Genomic DNA, 27,495 nt, shown 5'->3' on the forward strand with positions numbered 1-27,495 from the left:
TCTCTGTCCAAGTGATTCCTAACATGGTGGCAGAAATGTGGCGGCGCATGCGCGTAAGCCGGGCATGAAAAAGAAACTTACAGGGTTTCCCTTTCCGATGACAAACCGGATACGGGTACGACAATTAGTTTCCGAGATATACATTTTTACATTACAGCATAAGTAAGAGAAACTGCTTACTTCTTCAAGTATTTTATTTTGCTACTACAAGTTCTTCTCCTGCAAATCAATTTACTTTCGTCTTCTAGGCGGATCAGGGGACGTGAACATGTGGTTCTATATATCCACTCCCCCATACGCTTTCATAGCGTAGTGCTTAATTAGCTAAGCACAGCGACAATTTCACCTTTACCCTACCTCCAGGCGGATATATTTAAGCCATATTCAAGCATTTCGTCTGCATTATACTGAAGGTTTCCACGGCTGTGAAAGTTTAAATCACGTTTATCTGTAGTTATTTAACGACGATGGGAGCAACTCGGCCAGCTTCTGTGGTCTAGTGGTCAGATCCAGATGTGCCTATTTCGATTCTTGGCGCTACCAGATTTTCTGAGAAGTAGCGGGTCCACTCAGCCTCGTAATGATAATTGAGGAGCTTCTTAAAGGAAATAGCGGCTCCGGTCTAGAAAACCGAGATTAACGGCCGTGGTGATCCGTTGCGCTGACAACGCGACATCCTCTATCCGCTAAAGTTGGCACTAACTTCGCCGACAAGCGACGGTCGCTCGGTCGGTATAGTTCGCTTGCGGACTACAGGCCACGGAGTTCGTTTGTTTTCTTTTGTTTTGTTTGTAACTCGAATGATAAACTAGAAAGGGTGTAGGATGAGGCGAACATAGCCTAATTTTAAGGCACTTTCTAGGCATTTGCTTTGAGGGACTGAGGAAGAGTATAAAAATATCAGGGTAGCAGGTGTCCGAACCGAGAACTTCCCGAATGTAATTCAGAAATATATCACATGAGCCAACTTGCTCGGTGTTTAAGCTGCGGTCTTCAGAGGTATCAAGCCGTGTATTCAAGTGCAAAGATAATTTATTCTTGTAAACTACCTGAGGATGGAAATCGAAACGCTACGCGCTATCCGCCATATTCATTAGAAGTGCAACTTAAAAATGAGACCCGATACCTTGCGGTTGGTCGACATGGCGTCAGTCCATGAATGGCTGGCGATACAGAGCGCAGACGCGCAAGCCCAGCGCTGCACCCCCAAGCGACAAGGCCTCTTGCTTGTTACGAGTGTCTGCTAATTCGCACCCATTTCTGTCTGTATACAATATTAATACCACTAGAAGGTCAGATACGTAAGTAAAATAGGCTTTCTGCTTGGCACGTTTATGTAAAAAATCTTACATGAAACCACAATTTTATTACGAGAGAAACATTTGAAAATTAAAATGTGGGACAAACAACGCTTTCTCACTGCAGAGGTTATATGGCATCGAACGGTTGAACGATCACAAATGATGAACTGAAAACGGATGAAAAGGAAATGGTCGAAGCCAATTTCAAGGCACTACCCCAGAACTTCTGTGCGGATACCGAAGATAAATGTAAATAAAATAAAACAAAAAAAAAATAAAAAAGTAAAGGTATCCTTGTAACAGACCGTGGAGGCCCACAGGGTTGTGAGATGTTGAGGCTCCCATATTATCTAGACCTGGCATGTCAAACTCAACTTGTACAGAGGGCCACCTCAGCCCTATAAATAATAGTCCAGGGCCGCACTTCAAAATAGAAATATACACTGGATTCTGATACTCGTAGTTGATAATTTAATGTTTAATTATAACCTTTATACGTTCATCACAATGTAACATCAGCACCTGTTGCTGTGTGAAAATGAACTGAATGACAATGTACAAGAGACTACCGGACTAGTAGGAAGGTGTATCTTGTCTCAATAGTCATAAAAGTGAAAGTTTGCTAGCAGCCCATTAGACAGTGACTGGGGTTGCAAGCTAGTTTTGAAGGTAGAAATCCTTTGCACTTGTCTGTCAGTTGCCACCCTCCTTGCATTCTTACTACGCCTCCAAAAGGGATTCTTGGAAATACTTGGGGTGGTGAGGCTGTGCGGATTTTAGTGCATTAACCTTCTGAAATACAGTAGTTTGTCCTTCACGAACTTTACAAACCGTTAGTTGGACAAACCCTTCTGCAATTCTCAGAATCACTTTTCCTGCAGCCTGCTAATTTATGTCTGCGTGAGACTTCTCGTCTTTTGGTCTGTTGGAAAATTGTCTTTACAAAAAATATTTCTACTAAAATTTGAATATCAATTAGCTATAAAGGTTGAAGGGCCGCACTTTGTGGCTATGGGGGCCGCATGTTTGACACAGCTGACCTAGACAAGCGGCTCATAGATGGCGGTGAGACTGCCAACCTTACGCGCCGGCCGCCCTTTACCCCCAAGAATAATCACGGTACTCATTTCTGTTACAGGCTGAGTCGATCCCAGGGCCATAATGCGGCAGGAAGGATTAGGTAAACTGAAAAAATCCACCTCATCGGGTTTCGATCCCGCCACCTTCCGGCTTGTAGCACAGTGCCTGAACCAACCACGCTACATAACCAAGAGATCCCACGCTGAGAACAGTAACCGAGACATTCAGAGCACAACTCAGATATGATAACCATTCGACCACCACCTGAACAAGCGTACAGTTTCTAAGAAGTCACGATGCAGACGGAAAGAAAATTCCGAGGTGAAAATATACATACAGAAATTACTGACACGTCACAGCGCAGCCTACAACTCTTCTTTAATTTGGCTCAATATTTCGAATTCTAATCTGAAAAGTGCTTACACAGAATCTTTCAAGTTGCAGGAAAGAGCCATAAGGATAAGCAGACTGTGTAGGAACAATCCCTGCCCCGGCCAGAAATCGAACCCTGACTATCCAGTTATAACGTCAGTAGTGTTTATCGAAACGCGGGGCGTAAGCGCAGCAACTACGCAGAGTTGACTCATCTCTGGCGAGCTCACTTATTGCCCTACAGAGTGTCGGCGTGCCATCGCGAGTCGTGCAACGGGTTTTATGAGGTCGACGCCAAGCCTGTGACGGTGATTATTGCGAAGGGTGAAAGAGAAGGAGGGAAGACCTTTTGTTGTTCGGACTTGCGGTCATAGCCAAGGCTTGTATATACCAAGGATTGACCAGAGTCGCCAGATAACTCCCGTATTATTGGAGCCACGTTTTGCTATGTCATTTCATAGCAGGAATGTACCGTCCAGCCTACATCGTGTGTATTATTGAAAGGCCTTGTTTTCACGCGAGACGTGTACGGAATTGTAAAAGGGACGACATGGGTAATCGAAAGAGGGCTGATTTAATTTCATTACATGCATTCCGTTCATAGAATATTTTGTTTTCTGCTTCTCCGAGTAAAATATTAAATATAAAATTCATTAAAAAGTTTATGTGAAATGTAAATCAATACTGGGCCAAGACAAGTGTTCCTCAACGGATGTGGCGTCACAATATGAATTCAGGTGTATTTCCATCCATTCAATAACACTTCACCGAATGTGAGAATATAAGAGAGGTTTTGCCATCTCATACCTCTGTGCAGTATCTTCTTTGTTAAACTGTTTCTGCCTTGAATTTTTTACATTTATTATATCCGTTTCGGACATACGGGATCACGCTGTAGCGTAGTTGGTTCAGGCACTATGCTACAAGCCGGAAGGTCACGGGATCGAATCCCGATGAGGTGGTTTTTTTCAATTGACCTAATCCTTCCAGCCGCGCCATGGTCCTGAGGTCGACTCAGCCTCTAACAGAAATGAGTACCAGGAATATTCCTGGGAGTAAAAATGTAGGAGCCTCGACCTCTCACATCCCTATGGGTCTCCACGGCCTGTTACAGGGATACCTTTACACAGACATACAGCTCTTTTCTCACGAGAGATATAATTAACCTCGATAATTTTCTCTTATTCCTCTCACACAATGTTCCAAGTGTTATTGGTTACACGCATGATCTGAAATTCATATTTCATTATTTAAGGGTGAGTGATTACTGACGGGGTATAGATTGGCGAATGGATTTATTGACCACTCATACACACAACTCGGTACCACAAGTAATTACAGCGCTATCGCTGATCTCCACACTCTACAAATCACTACACGCTAAGTCTTCTCAGTCTGCAGTGTCTTCACTAGTTGAATCTTGCTCTCAACAACGGAGATTCCTCAGCTTCTGTGCTAACGTCTTTACTGTCCGGCGGATGTCCCACAACTGGACTCGACTTACTTATAGCACTATTACTTCTCGGCTTACCTTGCCGAACTCAAGTCTCAACAGAGTGGGTCGCCAAAAATTGTCTTCCTTACAACCCCTTTCATGGACCGCGCAGAAAACACCGTTTCCAACAGTAAGTCTACTGTTGCGTGCACATTCGCTGCAGCGGGAACGTGTTTACCGATCCGTTGCCTAGAAACGTTTCTGGTATATTCGCCTATCTCGCGGTCGTCGCATAGTAACGATTCTACAATATTAAAATATATAGGCATACACACAAAAACTCCGTGTCCTGTAGTCCGCAAGCGAACTACAGCGACCAAAAGACCGCCGCTTGTCGACGAAGTTATTGCCAACTTTTGCGGATATAGGATGTCACGTGGTCAGCGCAACGGATCCCCACGGCTATTAATCTCGGTTTTCTACACCGGAGCCGCTACTTTTCCATTAAAGTAGCTCCTAAATTATCCTCACGAGGCTGAGTGGATCCCGTTCCAGACCAACTACTTCTCAGAAAATCTGGTAGCGCCGGAAATAGAACCGGGAACCTCTTGATCTGTAGCAAAGACCTCTGACCACTAAACCACAGAGGCGGTCACAACACTCTCACAGCACCTTTAAATAAACAAAAATGATTCAGATGCAAACTAAGACACTTCATCATACTAGGAATTTCAGAAATGTTTGAGCTGAAATTCGCCATATAAATCTGTATTCTCCAGTTCAGTTCATGCAAAATCTCAGACCGTTCCTCTCTGTAACTGTGGACTCCCTTCTGCTCTCATGCACCACTTAAATGCGCCTCCCAAACAAAGCAATCTAAAATATCACACGCTCAATACGATTTTAGGTCTGGACAACACTGACCGATGGTTGTTTAAAGAACGCCGTGTACAGTCATTCAGTGTATAGACATCAGTCCATTAAATATTTATTTACCACGCCCGACATTTAGTGCTTACACAACACTAAATTACGTCAACATAATGGACATGTTTTCACCTCAAATCTTCTAGGACGAAACGTGAATGGGGGGTCTACTGCGCTCTGTATTCATGGGGACCTTTCCTTCTTTGTACATGCCTAGTCCCATTGTCAGAGGCCGAATATGGACAGCTGCGAATTGAGTATATATATATTAAACCGTATAAGCACACACGCACACCTCAAAAGGGACGAGGATTTGTTACCATAATGGAGGATCGTTGGCAAACAGGAGATCAAGTCGTGTTGACAAACTGGCGGCTATTAAGACTCCCAGGCCCGGGTGTTTGGGGGCAGCAAACGCTCCAGGGGGAGCTGCATATGGCGGAAGCCGGCAGAATAGCTGTCATATGCTATATACAGTCCGCTATTAAATAATAACAAAAATCACCACACCACAAGTATGTGGGGCTTTGTGCATTCTGTGAGATATCTGATTTGTCGTTAGATTATATTTAAACGTGGCAAAGTTGAAACACACAATTTGTCTAAACTTCCCCGACGGCGCGTCGGGGTCGTGTAGTGACGCACATCGCTAGAAGGTTTCTAAAGTAATTAAATATATTATGAGAACCAAAATCGCCATATTGCTAGTATCGTTGAGCATTTTTCTACTGTAAGGGTATCTGCTGGACCGTGTCTGTGGTCTAGTAGTCATGGGCTCGATTCCCGGCGCTACTAGATTTTCCGAGAACTCCACTCAGCCTTTTGAGGATAATTGAGGAGCTATTTTAAAGAAATAGTGCCTCCGGTCTAGAAAACCGAGATTAACGGCCGTGGGGATTCGTTGCGCTANCTCCACTCAGCCTTTTGAGGATAATTGAGGAGCTATTTTAAAGAAATAGTGCCTCCGGTCTAGAAAACCGAGATTAACGGCCGTGGGGATTCGTTGCGCTAACCATGCGACACCCTCTATCCGCTGAAGTTGGCACTAACTTCGCCGACAGGCGGCGGTCGCTCGGGGATACCTGTTACATTATTATGAAGCCTGAGTAAATCAACTGACCTGAGTACTTTAGAAGCCAACAGTTGCTCAGCCGCTCAAAAAATTCCCTGTATTTGATAGAAACCCAAGGTTAATTTCCATCTCAACAAGAGCACAACACTGGTCCCTGCCCTGAGTCAGACGAGTAGAGTCTATCACATTTCCTTACGTTCAATTTCAATATTTCCAGCCTCTAGGTCTTCCTATAGGTCTCTTTCCTTTAACTTCGTATTTAATTAGCTTTTCTCCCATGCGTGCTACATATCCGGCCCATTATTATGAATCGAATCTTACAAATACAGCAAAATGGGGCACAGGGTAGCGTACTTCGTTGAGGCACTATGCTACAAGTCGGAAGGTCGTGGGTTCGAGTTTCCATGAGGTTGATTTTTCAATTGACCTAATCCTTCCAGCCGCACTATGTTCCAGGGGTCGACGTCGCTGGCTTCCCATCGCGGCAGCCGGGTTCGATCTCGAGTCTGGTCAAGTGGGATTTGTGGTGGACAAAGTGGCGCTGGGGCATGTTTTCTCCGAGTACTTTGGTTTCCCCTGCCAATCTTCATTCCACCAATTGCTCCACAAACACCCTCACCTATCATCTGGGGCTGGTACAATAGGCCAGAAGTGGCTGCAGTACAAGGGACTTAGTCCCACCCCACTAGCAATAAAAAAAATAGCCTTTAACAAAAATGAGTACCAGGAATCTTTCTGGGGGTAAAGGGCGGCTGGTGCGTAAGGCTGATCTCACCGCCATCTGTGAGTCGATTGTCTAGAATATGTGGGAGCCTCGACGTCTCACAACCGTATTGGCCTCCACGGCCTGTTACAGGGATAGCTTTACCTTTAATTAGAGCCAAATGATTAATTTTTTCAATAATAAAAAAATTTGCAACCTCGTGACTAAAGCAATTGGGTTATAAAACACAAGAACGCATCGTACAGAAAGAAACGGGGAGAGAAAAGGAAAAATAGGGAATATTCTCAGCTGGGCATGCAGGAAAGCAGGGCTGAGACTTGCTGAAGATACGATTCTCTTATCTCCTTAGACGGCACGATTAAGTTCATGCACAATACAACAACAGTACCTATTTAAATAGAACAAATGTGAGGTCCATTCTGATATAAATTCAACTGCCTGGCTTACAAAACTATACAGTTGCTTCATGGGCTACATCCAGGCCGATTTAGTGTCGAGCTTTCCAGCTGAATGCATGAAACTTGCTTTAGTGAGCAAACTCTTCTATTATGGGACTGGGGTGATCTGGGTTGAGCTAGGAGCTTATGGCCGCATACAGAGGAAGTTCCATAGTCGGTAAACTGAGTATTAAACATGAATAGGGAGGAAGTTTGTTGCAACCTAACAATACACCAAGTACGAGGGGAATAAAAACGAGATTTCTAGGGGCAGCTTTATCCTTAAAGGTGATGGATATTCATTCCCTCTTGGCCTTATGTCCACAATTATCATTGCCACATTGGTCTATTATATACACAAGATTCTTTGTGGCGTAGAATGGAACACATGCCTTTCAGTTGGGTAAATGCGTGTAGTGTAAACGTTTATATTATATGCAAATTTTTAATGTTTAAATATCTGGGCTGACTATATCCCTCTGTGATCAGAAGGGTGGGATTTAACCTGTGCAACACTGTCAGCAGCATACGGGGGAAATTTCTACTCCAGGCTACTGAGAAGGGAAAGACCGGGATACTTGGTGGTCTGCAGCAGTCTCCCAGGCTTCCGGAGACCCCCGAAACGGATAAAGGTCTCTCAGACATATAAATAGAGAAGGCCACGCTAAGTTACACGCATCCAATTAACCGAAAAGTACTTCTGAAATACAGTGCGTTCAGTCAAGGAGGAAACTTCGCAACACCGCTGACCGGGCCCAACATTCCACACAGATTGCTGCAGTAACTGCTGATAGCAGAAGGAGTCATTAGCGCTGATAAATGAATCATTCCGTTATTGGCAGTTACAGCCGCAATCTGTGTGGAATGCTGGGCTCAGTCAGCGGTGCTGCGAAGTTTCCTTCTTGATCGAGCACCCTGTATAATTAAGGTTCAGATGCAATTATATTTCTAATTTACGTCACTCTTTTATAGGTACATTCGTATTCATATCAAGGGAGCTTCAGACTAAAATAGTCGGGTCTGGAGGTCCGGCGGAAAGCCTGAGGTTCGAGACCTAGGTGGATTCAGTGAGTGAGACGATGCCAAAGCTTAATTGTAACCAAATATAAACTATAAGTGTAGGGATACAGTCTAGGCTGTGATTCATCATTGCGGTATTTAACGACATTTTCTCAACCGAACAGGTTATACAGCGTCAAATGGCAGGATGACTGTGAATGATGAATTGGAAAAGATGTGATGGGAAGCGGTGGTGGTCTATTTCAAGATAATATCCTAGTCTTTGCCTATAGTGACTAAGGAAAATAATGAAAACAAAAGAACACGTGTTATTCACTCCATCGCGACATAACGTCTGCAGACTGCTTTTACCGGTTCTCACGGTCTCTTCGCTTGCGGATTTCTTATATTTTTCCTTCTACCCTGAAGATGGAGGCGATACTTTCCTCCGAAACTTCGGTTAACACCACATATACACGGTGCCAAATCCCAGAAGACTGCTTTCTTCAACCGATAATTTGTTCGAGATTCTTAGAAGCTGGAAGTTCCCGAACATAAAAAAGCAAGTCCTTCAGAAAACTGCGAAAAACTCAAGATAGCCTCTTTTCTGACAGAACCAGATACCTCTCGAGCACAAGGCGGACGCAGCGTCACTTCGCGTAACCTGATTACACTAAAATGTCAACACGTCGATGAGTCTGTATGCTTCAATATATACTCTCATTCATGGTACACAGTGAAACCATTAAATAAACACGTTTACCACGCAAGGGTTGGGTGTTTGAAGTGACAACTGCAATCAACATGGAAACGGGTAAAAGGTGTCCTTTCTAAAAAAAATAATCTGTAAATTAGACCAGAAATTAGAGGCCTGTGGTAACAACAAATACCTATAGCGTACTCCAGAGCCAGTGTCCGCTTTGTGTATGTAATATGTAGCCAAACGTATCAATTAACACTGATTATGGTCCCATTAGCTGTAGCTTAAACTAACCAAAGCTTGCTGAAATGGTCACTAAATTGAGTTTCAACCGACCCAAACTATTTCTAAATTGATCCCACTGACAATTATGCAGCGGGCGATTTCATCTCAGTCCAACTCGTTCTAATAGAAAGCGGGTTCAGTACAGAGAACACTGCAAACAAATTTAGAGATAAATTGGCAAGCTAAACAACAGTTTATAAATAATGAACTATTAAGTTACCCCAATTTGTATAATATAATGAACACCCAAGTTCTGAAAGGTTAACTGAAAAAAAAAAATATTTTTTAGACGACATTATGAGAAAATGTACAGAATAGTTTCTGTATTTATATAGTAAATAACCGCAGACGTACCGAATACATCTGGAAATCTTTCAGTGATCTTTCGGTAGTAGCTTAAAGAAATGCAACTAATCCGACCGAAGGTGTTAGAACGTAGTAAGCAACGAATTTTTCGAAACTTACTTGTAGGGAAAAACTGCGCATTGGTATTTATGCGAGAAATATAATAATAATAATAATAATAATGTCGCGTGTTTCCTAGGCAACGTGACAAGAAATTTCAGCGGGGATCGGATTAGGCGAATGCGTTTATTGGATCCCCACGGCCGTTAATCTCGGTTTTCTAAACCGGATAATTACTTACTTACTTACTTCCTTACTTACTCAGGGAACTGAGCCCTTCTTGAGGAGCCGCCAATTCTGCAGCTACTCAAGGATTTCCAGCATTTTATGGAACCCGAAGGTTCATTACCGTGTTCACAAGATCCCTCCACTGGTCCCTATCCTCAGCCAGATCAATCCAATCCATACCATCCCATCCTATCTCTCTCAGATCCATTTTAATATTGTCCACCCACCTACGCCTTGGTCTTCCCAGAGATCTCTTCCCTTCTGGCTTTCCACCACTATCCTATATGCTTTCCTCTTCTCCCCATTCTGCTACATGCCCTGCCCACCTCATCCTCCTTGAAGTGATCATTCTAATTATACTTGGAGAAGAGTACAAGTTATGAAGCTCCTCATTGTGCAGTTTTCTCCAACCTCCTGTCACTTCATCTCATTTCGGATAACAACAGTAATAATAAGCAAAATATAAATATGTTATCATGAAAGCAAATTGGGGAACCTCCCTCACCAAGGGCACACAATGCACTGCTTTCAGTATCGCTTTACAGAAAAGCAGAGAGTACAATACCCACAGGCCCCTGTGAATGAACAGAAGCGCAAAGTATGACTGCGTACAGGTAAGTAAAAGCCTAGGACGTAATTACAGGCTTTTCTAAACATCAGATGAGCTGCAGTAGGCCTTGTCCGATACAACACAAGAAATCCTACCTTGAGTCTGATTATGGATAAAGGCGGGCCGCTGGAGCTCACAGAGTCACTTTCCCAGAGCAGCTTTTGTAGGAAGAGATCGAGCCCGGAGCGACTAACTGCGCGAGGCACATCCACAGTCACAGTCACCACAGCCTGCACAGTCACAGTCACGAATTAACATGGCACACCCCAGCACGAAATTTCATAAAATGATAATTGTAAAGTAAAGTAAAGTAAAGTAAAGCTATCCCTGTAACAGGCCGTGGAGGCCCATAGGGGTGTGAGATGTTGAGGTTCCCACATTTTCTCTAGATAATCGATTCACAGATGGCGGTGAGGTTGTCAGCCTTAAGCGCCGGCCGCGCTTTACCCCCAGTAATATTCCTGGTACTCGTTTCTGTTACAGGCTGAGTCGACCCCAGTGCCATAGTGCGGCTCCAACGATTAGGTACATTGAAAAAATCCACCTCGTCGGGATTCGATCCCATTACCTTCCGGCTTTTAGCATAGTGCCTCAACCAACTACGAAACCGGGAATGCAGCGAGAGGGCCAGTTCTATGTCTGCTACACAAACACACAAGTGAAGACCATACGAACTTCTAGCCCGTAAAATATTGGTGGGAAAGCCAGAAGGAAAGAGACCACAGGGAAGACCAAGGCGTAGGTGGGTGGACAATATTAGAATGGATCTTAGAGAGATAGGATGGGATGGTATGGATTGGATAGATCTGGCTCAGGATAGGGACCAGTGGAGGGCTCTTGTGAACACGGTTATGAACCTTCGGATTCCATAAAATGCTGGGAAATTCTTGAGTAGCTGCAGAATTGGCGGCTCCTCAAGAAGAGCTCAGCTCCATGAGTAAGTAAGTAAGTAAGACCATATAATTTCTGAGGTGGGCGAGACACTGCGCTATTTAACAGGCCTATGTATAACGTTCTGAGGGGGCACACGGCAGCGTAGTTGGTTGAGGCACTATGATACAAGTCGGAAGATCGTGGAATCTAATCCCGATGAGGTGGATTTTTTTTTCAATTTACCTAATCCTTCCAGCCGCAATATGACCTTGGGGTCGACTCAGCCTCTAACAGAAATGAGTACCAGGAATCTTCCTGGAGGTAAAGGGTGGCTGGTGTGTAAGACTGACAACCTTACTGCCATCTGTGAGGCGACTGTCTAGAAAATGTAGGAGCCTCAACATCTCACAACCGTATGGGCCTCCATGGCCTGTTACAGGGATACCCATACTTACTTTTTATTTTATGTACCATCGTTTCGAAACCTTCTGAAGTTATGGACCTTCGAAAGACACGCAGCTGTGTCTGCAGCGTGTACGACGACAATATGGCGCCACTTGGAAAGTGAACGTTACGGATCAGAAATGCTTTGCAGTATACGCTACAATTACATACCGGTAGTTTAGAACAGAGCAGAGTTGGATTTGTGCATGAGCAACAGAATTACATAATGCGTCTAAGAAAGCAACCGCATTCTCAGAGGGTTTTAATACCGTTGATTAGTTTCAAACGCAGACGGTTATCATCAGGGCGGCCGCACACCAACTGCATCAAGACAAGCATGAAGACATGAGACAGAAGACGCAGTCTTGCTTCATTCGTGATTCGTCAGCATGATGCTGACGTCAGGATCATGACTCAGACCGGTGTGCGGCGGTTTTCATAATCTCATTCCTTTCAACTGTGCTTTTTTTGCGTCATGTCGCAGACATTGTGTTTTGACTGTTACATATCTTGACGCATCCCGGTGTACGGCATACCTTAGAAATACAGGCCCTCGGATTTCTGTTTGAGCTGCTGGAGTCGTGAAATTAGGAGGACGTCAGTTGCCCACTGAGACACGACGGTCACTAGACGATACAGAGATGTGCCATGACGTTAGACCGATAGCTGCTCTACACCGTCGCTTTCACACTCTCAAGTAAGTGGTAACACCCCCGAACAGCCACCACACGTTTTAGCATGAGGGTTACTTCCTTACTTACTCATGGAGCTGAGCCCTTCTTGAGGACCCGCCAATTCTGCAGCTACTCAAGAATTTCCCAGCATTTTATGGAACCCAAAGTTTCATTACCGTGTTCACAAGAGCCCTCCACTGGTCCCTATCCTGAGTCAGATCAATCCAATCAACACCATCCAATCTTATCTCCCGAAGACCGATTTTAATATTGTCTACCCACCTACACCGTTGTCTTCCCCGTGGTCTCTTTCTTGCTGGTTTTCCCACCAACATCCTATATGCATTCCTCTTCTTCCCCATTCGTGCTACATGCCTTGCCCACCACATCCTCCTTGACTTGATCATTCTAATTTAGCTGGAGAAGACTACAAGTTATGGAACTGCTCATTATGCAGTTTTCAGCATGAGGTTATTACCTTTATATGCCGTACATCTGTAAACAAAGTAACGATAGAGGGAAATGTTATGTACTAGAACTATCGATTTCTCCCTACCAAACCCCGAGGGAGGGGCAGACGAAAAAGCAGAGGGCGAATCCTAACCTTTTCCCACCCATTCTGTGGTGCAGAAGAGAAGACAGGGCATGTTACCGATTAGACGTGTTTCCTATGCAGTCTACCTGTGGCCGTGTGCGAAAGGGATGGGTGTTATCTGCCCTTAGGAGTGGAACAGAGTGGCCTAGGCGGCCCTTGAGGTCAGAAATCCAACCCCCTTCAGAGCGTATGGTCACAGCAGCAGCAAGAGGAGGGAATTTCCGTAATGGAGTCACAACAAATGGGCAGGAGTGAAAATGTTGTACAATGACTTTCAGGGGAGATGTGACTGCTTAACACCTTCTATATTTATTTATAGTTTGAAACCTTTAATTAGCCCGTTCGTCCACTCAGATATATGGAATTTGGGGAGGAGCCAGACAGACAGTAAGCATGCAAACTTATCAGCTTACAGTTTACGCATTATATACCGGGTGTCGGGATCGACTCGTTAGCACCACCGCTTCCTATTCGGGAAGTCTTGAGGATTTTCGTGGATTTCCTCCGACCCTCCCGAATTTATTACTCAAGAACCACCCTACCATTTGAAGCTACATACTCGTAGTCTGAGCTACTGGAATGATATTAAATGAAACACAAACAAATTTAAAAAACTCCGTGGCCTGTAGTCCGCATGCGAACTATACCGACCGAGCGACCGCCGCTTGTCGCGAAGTTAGTGACAACTTCAGCGGATAGAGGGTGTTGCGTGGTCAGAGCAACGGATTCCCAAGGCCGTTAATTTCGGTTTTCTAGACCGAATTTCTATTTTCTTGAAATAGCTCCTCAATTATCCTCAGGAGGCTGAGTGGACCCTGTTCCAGACCCACTACTTCTCAGAAAATCGGCCAGCGCCGGGAATCGAAACCGGGACCTCTTGATCTGTAGCCAGGAACTCTGACTTATAAAATCACTAACATGATCACGGAAGAAAGCTGATATTCTGTATGGCAAATTTAAGGCAATGAAATCATATATCAGTGGACATTGTGAAAAGAAGTGCATTACCAAACTGTACAACTTGTTTATAAATTATGCTAATATCTGGAGCTCTGTACAGATGGTAAAGGTAAGGAGAAGTTGTCCCTGTGCTTAACTAATTAAGCACTACGCCATGAAGACGTATGGGGGAGTGGATGTATAGATCCACACTTTTCTTGACCTCGGCACTAGTTGGAGGTGGGTGGTCAGCTTCACGCCCCTGCCGCTTTACCCCCAAGCAAAGAATTGGGTGGACCCCAGAGCCGGTCTGGACATGGAGAAGAGAAAATTCTTGACCCTACCGGGACTCGAACCCTGACTCCTCGGTCGTAGTGTCCGTAGCCAGTCTTTATACCAACTGAGCTATCCCGCGTCCCTATGCAGATGGTAGAATTTAAAAAGTAAAAGTAATAATTTTTTCAGGTCCTTCTTAAAGTAAGCTTCGGGTAAAATAAGATACAACATGGCGAAGATGCGAATTTTTTATGTGATCCCAGATTTTACTCAGGCCTATAACTCATTTCGTTCTTGATAGAGATATGGAGAGAGAGAGAGAGAGAGAGAGAGAGAGAGAGAGAGAGAGAGAGAGAGTAAGTAGTTGACCAGAAATGCACACATTGATTTTCAAAGACCAAAAACCAACAAACTTGTACATACTGCCATGTGTATCAGTGTGATTATACGTATATGGGGTTTGGACTGGTAATTGGATTTACTGAACACTTGCAGAACGTAACTACAAGTAAATATAGCGTCAGTGCTAATTCACACTCTGCAATTCACTAGAGCACACACTTCAGTCTTTTCGGCCTGCTGTGTCTTCACCAGTCGTTGTCTGCTAACGGCTTCCAACGGAGGACACTCCCCTTCCTGTTGCGTGCGCGTCTGTTGCGGCCATTAATTACAGAGACACTACCTAGCAACGGTTGTTCTATGGCTGTTTATTTCGCGGACGTTGCCTAGCAACCGGTCTACATGTCACAATAAATACAAGTGTAAACATACCTTATCTAAGTGCTGGAGATTTCTGTGAGCTTCAACGTCTTCTATAAGTTTTTCCAACCTAAAATAAAGCAAAAATCTAAAAATACAGACTGTTACATTTTCCATGCTATGTATGTTGCTTCAGTTAGAAATATTATTTTGTTCGGTTTATTTATAGTTTTATAAACTCAGTGAAAGATAAGAGTATACATCTCCTTTAATTTCTTTTTTTACCAGGTAAGGCCACATTGCTTTTTTTCTAAAAACACACTTGTCGGTAATGTCATGCTCAGTTATGTGCATTAGTTCGAAACATACAATGCACCGGTTCATGTGCGATTTTCGAGAATTTTGCCGGTACACATTCACTGTTTGCCGGCACGGGTACGGGTGCGTAGCAACTTCCCGTCTGCTGTCAAAATTCGTAAAAATTAGAATATTAAAAAAAAACTATAATTTTGCGTGAAGTGTGAAACTTGGTCCCTGACATTAACGGAAGAGCGGAAACTGAGGGTGTTTGAGAACAGGGTGCTGAGGATAATATTTGGACCGAAGAGAGATGAAGTGACAGGAGGTTGGAGAAAACTGCATTATGAGGAGCTTCACAACTTGTACTCTTCTCCAAGTGTAATTAGAATGATCAAGTCAAGGAGGATGAGGTGGGCAGGACATATAGCACGAATGGGAGAGAAGAAGGATAGCTTATAGGTTTTTGGCGGAAAAGCCAGATGGAAAAAGACCACTAGAAGAACCTAGATGTAGGCGGGAGAGTAATATTAAAATGGGTCTCAGAGAAAGGGGATGGGATGGGATGGTATGGACTCGACTGATCTGGTGTAGGATAGCGACCGGTTGGGGGGGCGTCTTGTAAACACGGCAATGAACCTTTGGATTCCATAAAATGGGAATTTTTTGAGCAGCTGAGAGGCTGGTGGTTTCTCAAGGACACAGCTACACGTAGTTAGTTCAAGTTGTGACGTACACGCAAATGTTTTTCAGTCAGACAGTAACGAAGCCCACTATTGGACACGATCAGGAACCAGTTCCATCCACCTCCCAGCCTCCTTAAGATCAATCTTGATGTCATTCTCCCACCTCCATCTCTGTCTCCCTATTGGTCGTCCCCCCACCACGATTCTGCATGCGTTTATGTCTCCCCGTCCGAACTACTCGCCCAGTCCACCGTGCCATCCTCGATTTCACTGCCCTAACAAACGCAGACGACTTCTACATATCGCGATGTCCAATTAACTGATTTACCCAGAACAAATGACCGCCTCCGTGGTCTAGTGGTCAGATTTCCTGGCTAGAGATCCAGAGGTCCTGGGTTAGATTCCCGGCGCTACCATATTTTATGAGAAGTAGTGGGTCTCGAACGGGGTTAACTCAGCCTCGTTAAGGTAACTGAGGAGCTATCATGGAAATAGCGGCTCCGGTCTAAAAAAACTAAATTAACGGCCGTGGGGATTTGTTGTGCTGACCACATGACACCCTCTATCAGCTAAAGTTGGAACTAACTTCGCCGACAAGCGGCGGGCGCTCGGTCGGTATAGTTCGCTTACGGAATAAAACCACGGAGTTTTTGTTTGTTTAATTCTAGTTATTCGTGTAAACACATTTCTCTGCTTAATCCCGTAAGTTCAGGGTTTTATCCGAAAGTTACCAGAAGTAAACCAAAAATTCTTCTTAGTCGCCATGCTTGTAATTCTTAGAACACAAAGCGATTAACATATTTGCAGATGAGTGTACGATCCACCACTGTAAAAAAAAAGTCACAGTTATAGCTCAAATGGTTCAGTAATTATTATCGTAAGACTCCTCAGCTATGTTGTGGGTTCCATAAAATTTGACCTTAACATGAGGTGAATATTTAAAATATTCCTTTTCCCTTAAAATTCAAGGACTCTTCATCAAACCACGTCACAATGGCATCCATCTCAGACGTTTACGAGGGCGCAAGGTAATACGCAGGTAACGTAACCCCCAGTGGCATGACATCCATGGTGAGTTTGATTAAAATCCGTCAAGCGGTTCAGAAACTCTTAAACCAAACGCATGCACATACAGAGATGACGTGACCGCAAACATGAATCCTCATACAATGACAGTCGGATTGAAACACCATAAAATTAAACAGGGGCAGACAATGAAGTTCCCGTAATATGGACGCGCTGACTTGATCAATTAGAAGGACTCACGAAGGATCTATAAATTATCTGCAATGGTGTACAGCCTGGAGTTTGACAAATAAGTATCAGAACTTGAATCAATGCATAAAGCTTTATACAAAGGACGACCCTTCCAACAGACAACTTGAATTTATTCATGAGGTATCCAGAACGATTTAAAGGGGTTTGATCAGCCTCTGTCCACAAAGCACAGCCACACACTGATCAAGAGGCCGTGAAAACCTTCAGCCCACCATGTGTTGAGGTTGAGGTAACAGTCCCACCATCTGTCCCAATGCAGCATTGTCACAACGAAGTGCTACCAACTGAACGCATCACACACTTTACAGATCTCAAACTATATATTCCTTAGGCAAACATTTGCAACGGCAGCGTTCACAAACCAAACATTTACCGTGGACGCATTCATAAACAATAACAAGACGGGCGCTTTCATCAAAACAAATTATCTTCACAGCATTAAGAAAAACGCAGCGGTCGAATCTTTGAATGAGAAATTCATAAACAAAACACTATTGAGGATGCATAAAGACATTAGTAGAGCCCGAATTAAATTTTAACTAAAAGATTCGTATAAGGGAATTCCAAAACATGACGTCACGGAAGTAAGAACAAAAGACAATAATGGACAAAAAAATATTCACAGCTAATGTTTTTTTTTCTTGTCTAGTGCTTAGCCTGTTAGAAAGCGTGTGAAACGTTTTGTGGCGTATAGATCCGGTGTTAGGCAGACCTCGAAACAAACGTTGCTTGGTAACGGCCGGTAAACACGTCAACAATATCCGGGCTATCACTAGGCAACCGCCCATAACAACATTAGAAGAACTGTTGAAAGCGGTGTATTCTGTTGGGTCCGTTCTGGGACTATATAACGAGGACCCCAGGAGTTCGGGACTCGGACTTGGATTCTGCACGCGAGTCGTAGGAGGCGACGAAAAGGGAAGTCTGAGACAGTAAAATACGGTCGCGAGTCCCAAGGGACTCGGACCCGAGAAAGGCTGCGCTGGCAAGGGCCAGTAGCATGTAAAAAGAAGACAGAATCGTTCTCTCGTCAGAGTGGACGCCCCACAAAAAACAAAACCGTAATGTTCAACAGAAATAAATATCTGGTCATAAGCCCGAGACGGAGCTCGACACCAAGACTGACTGACTGACTGAACGTCAGTCGCAATGTGACTTGGACTTGGATTTACAGAGTTCAGCTGCGGGATATTCGCTCGACAGGAAGGGCCTGAGCGCAGGAAACTGAAGAATCTCCACTGCTAGAAGCCGTTACTAGGGAACGGCTGTTGAGGACACTGCAGACTGTTTGTAACAGCGATCTGTAAAGTGGCGCTGTAATTACTTGTGGTTCCGAGTTGTGTCAATAAATCCAATATCCAATCCATACCCCGTCTATAGTCACACCCCAAAAAACATGACATTATTTAGTTGTATTAACTCTCAATTACTGACTGTCCAAACTAGAATTATTTGCTATGACTCGGAGTTACAAGTACGAGCAATATTCCGTAAAACTAACTCTCAGTAAGGGTTTGCAGTCTCTTCTCGAGCACGTCTCTAGAATCCTGCTCCCAAACCCCCGTATAAGCTCGTAACACTGCTTATAAAACTGCACATTTACAACTGTCAGCAGCGTCATATAATTCTATTACATATTGCAGCGAAGTATGTCAGGCAATTACGAGCAACAGATCTAAACTCTCAATTTATGTCAACTAATTGTCACAGCTGAGACTTCCAGCTGACTCAGTTAAATAATGGAGTACTGCTCCTCTGGAAAGCTGAAGAAAACTTCGAATACAGCTGATATACAAGTATGTGAATATATATTATGACATGGCGCCTGAAATCCGGAATAGTGGAGCCAGAGTAAACGTTGTTAGACAACGACTCGGTAAACACATTCCAACGGCAATAAATACGCAAGCAACGATTGAGAACTATCGTTCTTATTCAACGAAGTAAACACACTTCTGTAACAATACAGTAATTGTTAGGAAACGGTGTTTTGTGTTGGGGTCGACTCGAGGCTATATAAAGAAGTTACAGGCCAGCTATGATCAAAATTGACACTCTCGGGAGATGGCAGTCGAATGATTGAGAAAAAATGTCAAAAAAAGGAATTGGGCCGTGAAAAGACTATGTTCCCAACATTTCCTCTATCGTTTCAAAGGCGTGTTTACCTCGCCGTTGCATAGAAACGGCAATTCTTCTATTGTTGCGTTCACGTTCATTTCCGCGGGAATCTGTTTACAGAGTCGCTGCCTACTTGGCTTCGCTGTTCCGGCTTTCAGGCGTCATGTCACAATACTTCCAATCCCCCAGACGTAATTACGGCGTGATGAATAATTAAGCACAAAGGAAACTGGCTGAAGGTGCCGTGTTCCATGAACTTGCGTTACATGCATTGGAAACTTGAGTTTTAAACAATCTACATACCAAATATTTTTGGGGCGTGTTGCGCTCTGAAATTTTAGCCGATCGCTGTTCAGACGCGAGCTGATCACCATATAAAATCCTGTCATTCATACACAAATCAAATTTCCTTCCTGCAAGCTCGGCATTAAGCAGACGTCAGGATGACAAATCAAGTGGGATATATTCAGTTTCACCAACTCAGAGGAGGAATCTGAATGAAAAATGAAAGATGAGACAGTTCTTATTAGGTTATTCGAAATGATATCTGTAGAGATAAGCGCAAAAGACATAAACTCTGCCAAAGCTGAACAACTGAGCACGAACAAAATGGCAAAAAGAAAGAAAACGACGTTTAGGCAGTCTGACGCCAGCAAAGACGAGACTTGCCTTGCAGTGGGCGTCGGGAACACGGATCGTGTTTCGCGCTATTACGACGCGGTCTCACTGATCCACTGTACAGCCCATATAATAATGTCCCTTTGATTACAACAACCCTAACCAATCACTGATGGACGCTGAGGTTTATTAGTGCCGCTTAGATACAAAACATCATCATACGACTCAGATGTTACGATGATTGAATTAGCTATTCTAGAGGTTTGTGACGGCTATCAGCCATATACAGGATGTTAAGTATTACAGTCCCTTCTGAGGCGGTTATAATTAATGGTTAAAACCCAGTGATTAACCAGTGAATGGCCTCCATGAAAGTTCGACAGCGTGTTCATGGTCACATTTCAGAGGACCATACTGTCTCTGATTTCAGGACAGAAGAGTAAATTGGCAACTCCGTGGCCTGTAGTCCGTAAGAGAACTATACCGACCGAGCGACCGCCGTTTGTCGGCGAAGTTAGTGTCAACTTTAGCGGATAGAGGGTGTCGCGTTATCAGCCCAAAGAATCCCCACGGCCGTTAATTTCGGTTTTATAGACCGGAGCTGCTATTTCCTTGAAATAGGTCCTCAATTATCCTCACGAGGCTGAGTGGACCCCGTTCCAGACCCAACGCTTCTCAGAAAATCTGATATCACCGGGAATCGAACCCGGGACCTCTGGATCTAGAGCACAGAGGCGGTCAGTAAATTGGTAAACATCTCCAATTTTGAAAGACTGATTTAAACATTACCCTTCCACATAACCCACTGTCTCCACGTGTTTCTGAAGCGGCCCGACGGATTCTCACCTTCCCCACGCGCGTCACACGACCCATCCACACCATAATATTGATTTAATCACTACAACAACAATAAACAAACATCGTTTACTAGGAGCGAACCACTAATGAAACGCTTTTAGTTCTCAAAAACAGCTATTAATTATAGGCCTATACTGATTTGTGCCGGTCACGGTAGCCCAGCGGTCTAAGGCATGCACTGTCGGGATCGTGGGTTCGAATCCCAAACAAGGCACGGATCTTTGGTGTGTGTATGCGTTTATTCTGTGTTTGTGTTGTCCTGTGTTTAGGTAGAGGCCTTGCGACGGGCTGATCACCCGTCCAAGGAGTCCTACCGTCTGTAAAAATGACAATGAAACTGAGAAATCAGCACTGTGCTCCACAGTGGGAGCGAGAAGACAAAAGATATATATATATATCCATTCATCACACATGTAATTAGAAATTCGACTAATCAGAGTGTTAATGGTGCACGATGGATTGAGCTGGCTCAGAACGTGGGCTCATGTGAGTATGGTACAGAACCAACGGACTAAATGAAGACTGGGAACTTAAAAACGTTCTGTGTTTAACGTCACCTTATTTTCGCGAGTACCTAACATCTCGAGGCAGCCTTGGGATGTATAAGTCACAACGATATAGAGGGAGGTGGTGTGTGATAGGGGATTAGGCTATAAACAGAGTTGAATGATGGGTAGTGATGAGAGAAAATACATCCATGGAGAGGGCAAGAATCCACGGATCGCATCCCTCGCCTCGTTACCCCTATTGTCCGATAAGTAGGAGGGTTGCTCGGAACATTTACGGAAGAGAAGGGGAGTATATTTGGGGGCTAATATAATAGGACACTCAACTTGTGTTATTAACACGCTGCCTACACCCGCAGGGGCGGAACAAAAGAACAGTAGCTTACAGTAAAGACACTCGGATAATTTGTTAACTGGAGCGATCATGACGTCCAGCGGAGGGGAACACAGGGCGTCTTTTTATCCCAGGAGAGCGCCTGTAAGCACAAGTAAATCAACGAAGACCAAATAACCATAACAGGACACTTGAGCCCGGGAAGGTGTCACTGAAGAAAGGCCTAAATCAGTAACCAGTCAACCGATTTCAGGGGCACCGCACATAACATTATGTATAGGAAACTTGGGAGCAATTCAAGACGCGTATTGTTTCCTTCACCGCGGAAAGTGAAACGGTCAGGGGGTCTGGCGTTAGGCAAGACTTTCGTTCAACCATCGGCTGTCAGGAACCCATACAACAAAAACAAACTCCTTTGCCTGTAGTCGGCAAGAGAACTATGCCGAGCGACCGCCGCTTGTCGGAGAATCCTCTGTGGTCTAGTGGTCAGAGTTCCTTGCTACAGATCCAGAGGTCCGGGTTCGATTCACGGCGCTACCACATATTCTGAGAAGCAGTGGGCCTGGAACGGGGTCCACTCAGCCTCGTGAGGATAAATGAGGGGCTATTTCAAGGAAATGTCGGATCCGGTCTTGAAAACCGAGATTAACGGCCGTGGGGAACCGTTGCGCTGACCATGTGATACCCTCTATCCGCAAAAGTTTGCAGGAATCCATATTGTTTACAGATATCTCTGCCGGTAAAGTGGCTCGTTAAGCGCTGACAAAACAGGTTTCAGTTTCCGGGGGGGGGGGCAGAAATTGTTCTCTCTGCCTTCGTCTCGAGAGTGCCTATGAGGACACCCAGGCTCTTACTCAATTTATACTGGAAACCTTTTCCCTGGGTATAAAGCGGAAGGAGCATAAAGCTAATCACTCACGCTATTACTACTTATGGTTTATATAACGACGCTGTCAGTAGGTCAGCTCATACACCGTCGAGTGGGGACGTGGAAGGACAGATTTCAGGGACTGTTCCTTGAGTACTGATGTCCGAGTCTTGACGCACGTGTCTGCAGCATGAAGCTGACGTCTGCGTCATGACTCAGACCGGTGTGCGGCGGTTTTCATAATCTCATTCGTTTCAACTGTGTTCCTTTCTTTGCGTCATGTCGCAGACATCGTGTCTTGACTGTTACATGTCTTGACGCATGCAGGCGTGCTGCCTACCTTACACCTGTGTGAACCTGTTCGGTACCGTCATCTAGTAGCGAGGTTACAAATGAATGGAATTTTACCTTTACTTCCCCATACATCTTCAGAGGGCGGTGCTTAAAGATCATCAGAGGCAATATTCATTTTATTACTGTTTACAGATTAAGCATGAGATGTGAGAACTGAACAACCGAACTGATGATTTTATGCAACAATCGTCGCATTTTGGATCATGTGACTATATATGAGACGGCTGTTGGGATTCAGTTTCGTTATGACAGCTGCTTTGTTCGTCAGAGAGAGAATATTCGTTTTGCATGCATTTCACAAAGATTTTCCGAAGACATTCATTAGAAAAAAAAAACTGTGACTAGCGAATTAACTTGAGTACCACGAAAAACAGAATAAAAACGAGGAAGTCTCCAAGCGGAAGCTGCAGAGCCCTCGAGACTGAAGAGAGCGCAATTACCAAAATGAAACGTATATATTTGTGATCATGTGATAACATGCTACGGAAGCAATTATCCAATACGAATTTTTCTATCCCAATAGGGAACCGAGCCGTCTACTTTCATTTCATACCAACACATTCGCCGAGGAGGACCAGAGTTTAGTGGCTTTGTAGCATTTTCCTAAACAACAGTTCCAAGGAATAGAAACAGCACTGCAACATCCACTACTCTAGCCAGACTTGTTCCGAAACTAAACATGTCACTGAAAGGGCATAATTGTGAATCACCTGAAGGCCTTCTCAGCAATATAACAATAATAAAAGTATTTTCAGAAAATAAATTCCAGCAATGTTTCCATGTATGATAGAGGGGTGAATTGTGCATAAAAGCCTATTTGTAATGTTTCTGGTGATATAACAGTGTACCCACGGGGCGACTATTAACACATATCTGTCCATACGTCTGTACGCATCAAATTCAGGAAATGCTAGATGGATTTTCATGAAACTTGACATGCTGGAATTCTCTTAAAATCTAGCGACATATTCCAACTAACGTGAAAATTTGACAAAGACAGCAGCCTCTTTACGTGAAGACCTACATGCGTTTCTGCGCCCATCTAAAGCGTGACAAGCAAAATATTTACCATAACGAAAAATATTCTGAACAAACCATAAATGAACCATATGCCTTAGTCCCAGTAAACTTTTCCGTAAGTTCCAATGTTATCAAGATAATTAAAACATCGGGATCGAAGCTTCTGAAATGTTACAATGTGTGTACATTTTCGAACTGGTTACAAGCTAAGAACTACAAACATGGCGATGATGCGCAAATCTGGAAAACTCTATGAATGTTCAGTCGATATCGGTAGTAGTGGAAAATGCGCATAGAAAATGATCACTAAATTGTACAACTTTTAATCAAAAGTTCTCATTAGCCTCACTACTGATCGAAAGACCCGAAGAAAAGAAAAGTATGTGGTAGCGCTTATTCCAAGAACATATTGTCGGTATACACGGCTCCAAACCTCCAGACGTAAATCCTGTACCACTTACCTATGAAGCTGTGCAGACCCTGTGTACGCTCGCTGGTCCAGTATCCGATGCAGGTCCACCCTGTAAAACGGGCAGTATAATATTAATGTGTTCGCTGTCAGTCGCCTTGAAAGGTAAAGTTACCAGAAAATTCTCAGCTCCTACGAACAAGATTCATCGCCATTATAACAGACTCGACTCTGGGTCATACTCAGAGACGGTAGAATTAAGCGAAGTCCATCCTAACCTATTTCTCAGGAACATGTTTCAATATTATCCACGCAACTACGGCTTACTTTCTCAAGTGTTTTCTTTTCGTTTCCGTTTAACCCTGGATGAGAATATGGTAAAAAAGGTAAAGCTACCCCTGTAACAGGCTGTGTCGTCTCAGAGGGTTGTGAGACGTCGAGGTTCCCATATTTTCCAGACAATCGGCCCACAGATGGCAGTGAGGTTGTCAGCCGTATGCGCCGGCTACCCTTTCCCCCAGGAAGAATGCTAATATTCATTTTATTATAGGCTGTGTCGACTCCAGGGCCATAGTACGTCTGGAATAATCAGGTCAATTGAAGAATCCAATGATGTCATCAGGAATCCAAACCGCGGGTTCCAACTTGTGGATGAGAATACGTACATTTACTCCACGCAACTGTCTTCATTATAAGCCTACGGGCCTCCACGGCTTTACTTTTACCTCTTAATATAAAGTCTGCTGAGGTTATAAAACCGACTAAGGCCTACTGACATATATTTTCACACAAAACGGACTTTGAGCAAACCGAAAATATGTATTGCGATTCTAGCGTAATCCTGCAGCACACCTCGTGGTCAGATAAGGAACAAACAGCTCTACAATGCCATTCGCTTCTGAGGACACGGCAGTAACTGTTTCCTTTGTAGTGCTGGCTTTTCCTTCCGATGGTGGCCAATAAAGGCCGAAACATGTAAAGGCTTTATTTTATACGAAATTCTTGCATGTAGTGGACCTCCCCGCTCATTCATCTGTCAGAAAGTGTGAGCCATACCGAAGATCTCACAGAACCCGAGGATCTTCAGCAAAGTATGAGGTACAGACATAGATGTTTCAAAGAGACAATAGTAATGACCATGAATAATTGCCTAATACTGTACCGAGTCAGTTAGCAGAGCGGTAATGCGTTCTCCTAGCATCCAAGGGATGATCAGTTTGAAACCTGTGTACCAGGTACAGGGTGTTCAGTCAACGAGGAAACTTCGCAACACCGCTGACCCGGCCCAACATTCCTCACAGATTGTTACTGTAACTGTAACGCAGCGCGTTTATCAGCGCTAATGACTCGTTCTGCTATCAGCAGTTACAGTAGCAATCTGTGAGGAATGTTGGGCCCGGTCGGCGGTGTTGCCAAGTTTCCTCCTTAACTGAACGCACTGTACTTCACGATAAAATAGCCTGCCTGCACATAAGACAGCAGATGCGTTATGTTCTTGTTTGATGGCGACGTTTTTAACAGCATGAAATACCAACTGATACACTCACTAAATAACTGAAAGTACAACGCACGCAGCCACATAAGGAAGACACATAAAGAGACACAGTATATACACAATTAAAACATAAGAAGAACGACTCCCATAGTGGATGAATGGCGTTACACACGAGTTTGTTATACGACATGTAAGATGATAGATCTTAACAAGTTTTAATATATAAATTTTATTATTCAACAACGACGAACACACATTTTATAAATGGACACTTGATGGCAGGCAGTGCAATGGTTTAACGTGATTAATACACCTGAGGATAGCAGAATGATGCCGAAACATGTAGTGTGAAGTGACAAGTGAAATTGTATGCACTAAAAGACGGTAAACATATACACATTATGGAACTGAAAGTATATATATAACGTAATAATACACGCGTTTCGCTCTCACCTGCAACGCGTCGTTTCCATCAGTTCCGCAGCACCATTAATTCCCCTATAACAGAAGAGAAATAACATATAAAACAAAAACAAAACAAACCCCGTAGCCTGTATTGCCCTGTATACACTCGGCTAGTAATTACAAGTAATACAGCGCTACCGTTAATCTCCGCACTTTACAGTTCAATCTTACACATATTAGTCTTCTCAATTTGCTTTCACTAGTCGTTTCCTAGGAACGGATGTTAACTGCGGAGATTATACTAGTCTCATCGTAACCGCAGCGCACATTAAGACTTTTCTTCACAGCCAAGTGTTGAACCCATCTGAATTCCACTCAATAATTCTGATGTCTTGATTCCTCTGCTCCAAACTCACGCTCTGGCAGGCTTAAACGATCTTCTTTGTATTTTCTATAATAATCGGCACGGGCTTAATAGAAAACACTATTCCCAAAAAAATCCTCTACATTTGGTTGCGTATCCATTTCCGCGGAAACCTGTTTACCAAGCCGTCGCCTAGCAATGAACATCTCTTCCGGCTCCACTATGCAGGCCTTCAGGCGTAATGTCACACTATTATGGAGGTCATGCACGGGAATTCAACATTAAATTATATTAATTTTCAGCTCCTGCTCAACCTCATCACGCAGGCTAAAGCAAACTGAAGAGAAGTCTGCGTTGTCACTTCTCCATAGGTGTTCTTGTTAAAAGTTGTTCCAATATTTTAAACGTGACATGATTTAAAGGACCACTGAATTGACTGAAATTACTTTTAAATTTATGTAACGTAATGAATACACGCAATTTTATTTATATGTATGTCCTATTATTCCCTATCCCTGGCTCAGAATAGGGACCAGTGGATGGCTCTTGAGAACAAGGTAATGAACCTTCGGGTTCCATAAAATGTTTAGAAATTCTTGAGTAGCCGCACAATTGGCAGCTCCTCAAGGAGGGCTCAGCTCCACAAGTACAGTATTCCGTATTCCGTATTGCACTTAGACCGGTTAGTGGTCCATTGTGCGTCCCCCTTTAATTTCTACTGTCTCCATACCCTACCGGTACTGGTGCTTACTATCAGCCCCTTTCTGCCAGCAAGGTTCCAACCTCCTCTGGCAGTGGTATCTAATAGTT

At 43.8% G+C, this 27,495-nt stretch overlaps 1 protein-coding gene across 2 annotated transcripts in view; it reads right to left on the reverse strand.

Annotated features, from left to right (window-relative positions):
* The window catches only part of LOC111862849 (COBW domain-containing protein 1), a 107,555-nt gene that overhangs the window by 43,811 nt on the left and 36,249 nt on the right, over positions 1–27,495 (reverse strand). For both annotated transcript variants that reach the window (XM_023848599.2, XM_023848587.2), the window contains exons 8-11: positions 26,370–26,414; positions 24,474–24,533; positions 15,148–15,205; positions 10,671–10,805 (exon numbers count right to left, since the gene is read on the reverse strand). In XM_023848599.2, the coding sequence (XP_023704367.1) occupies positions 10,671–10,805; positions 15,148–15,205; positions 24,474–24,533; positions 26,370–26,414 (298 nt within the window). The remainder of the gene's footprint in view (positions 1–10,670; positions 10,806–15,147; positions 15,206–24,473; positions 24,534–26,369; positions 26,415–27,495) is intronic.

Source organism: Cryptotermes secundus, unplaced genomic scaffold, assembly GCF_002891405.2.
Source record: "Cryptotermes secundus unplaced genomic scaffold, Csec_1.0 scaffold1105, whole genome shotgun sequence".
Classification (NCBI taxonomy): Eukaryota; Metazoa; Arthropoda; class Insecta; order Blattodea; family Kalotermitidae; genus Cryptotermes; species Cryptotermes secundus.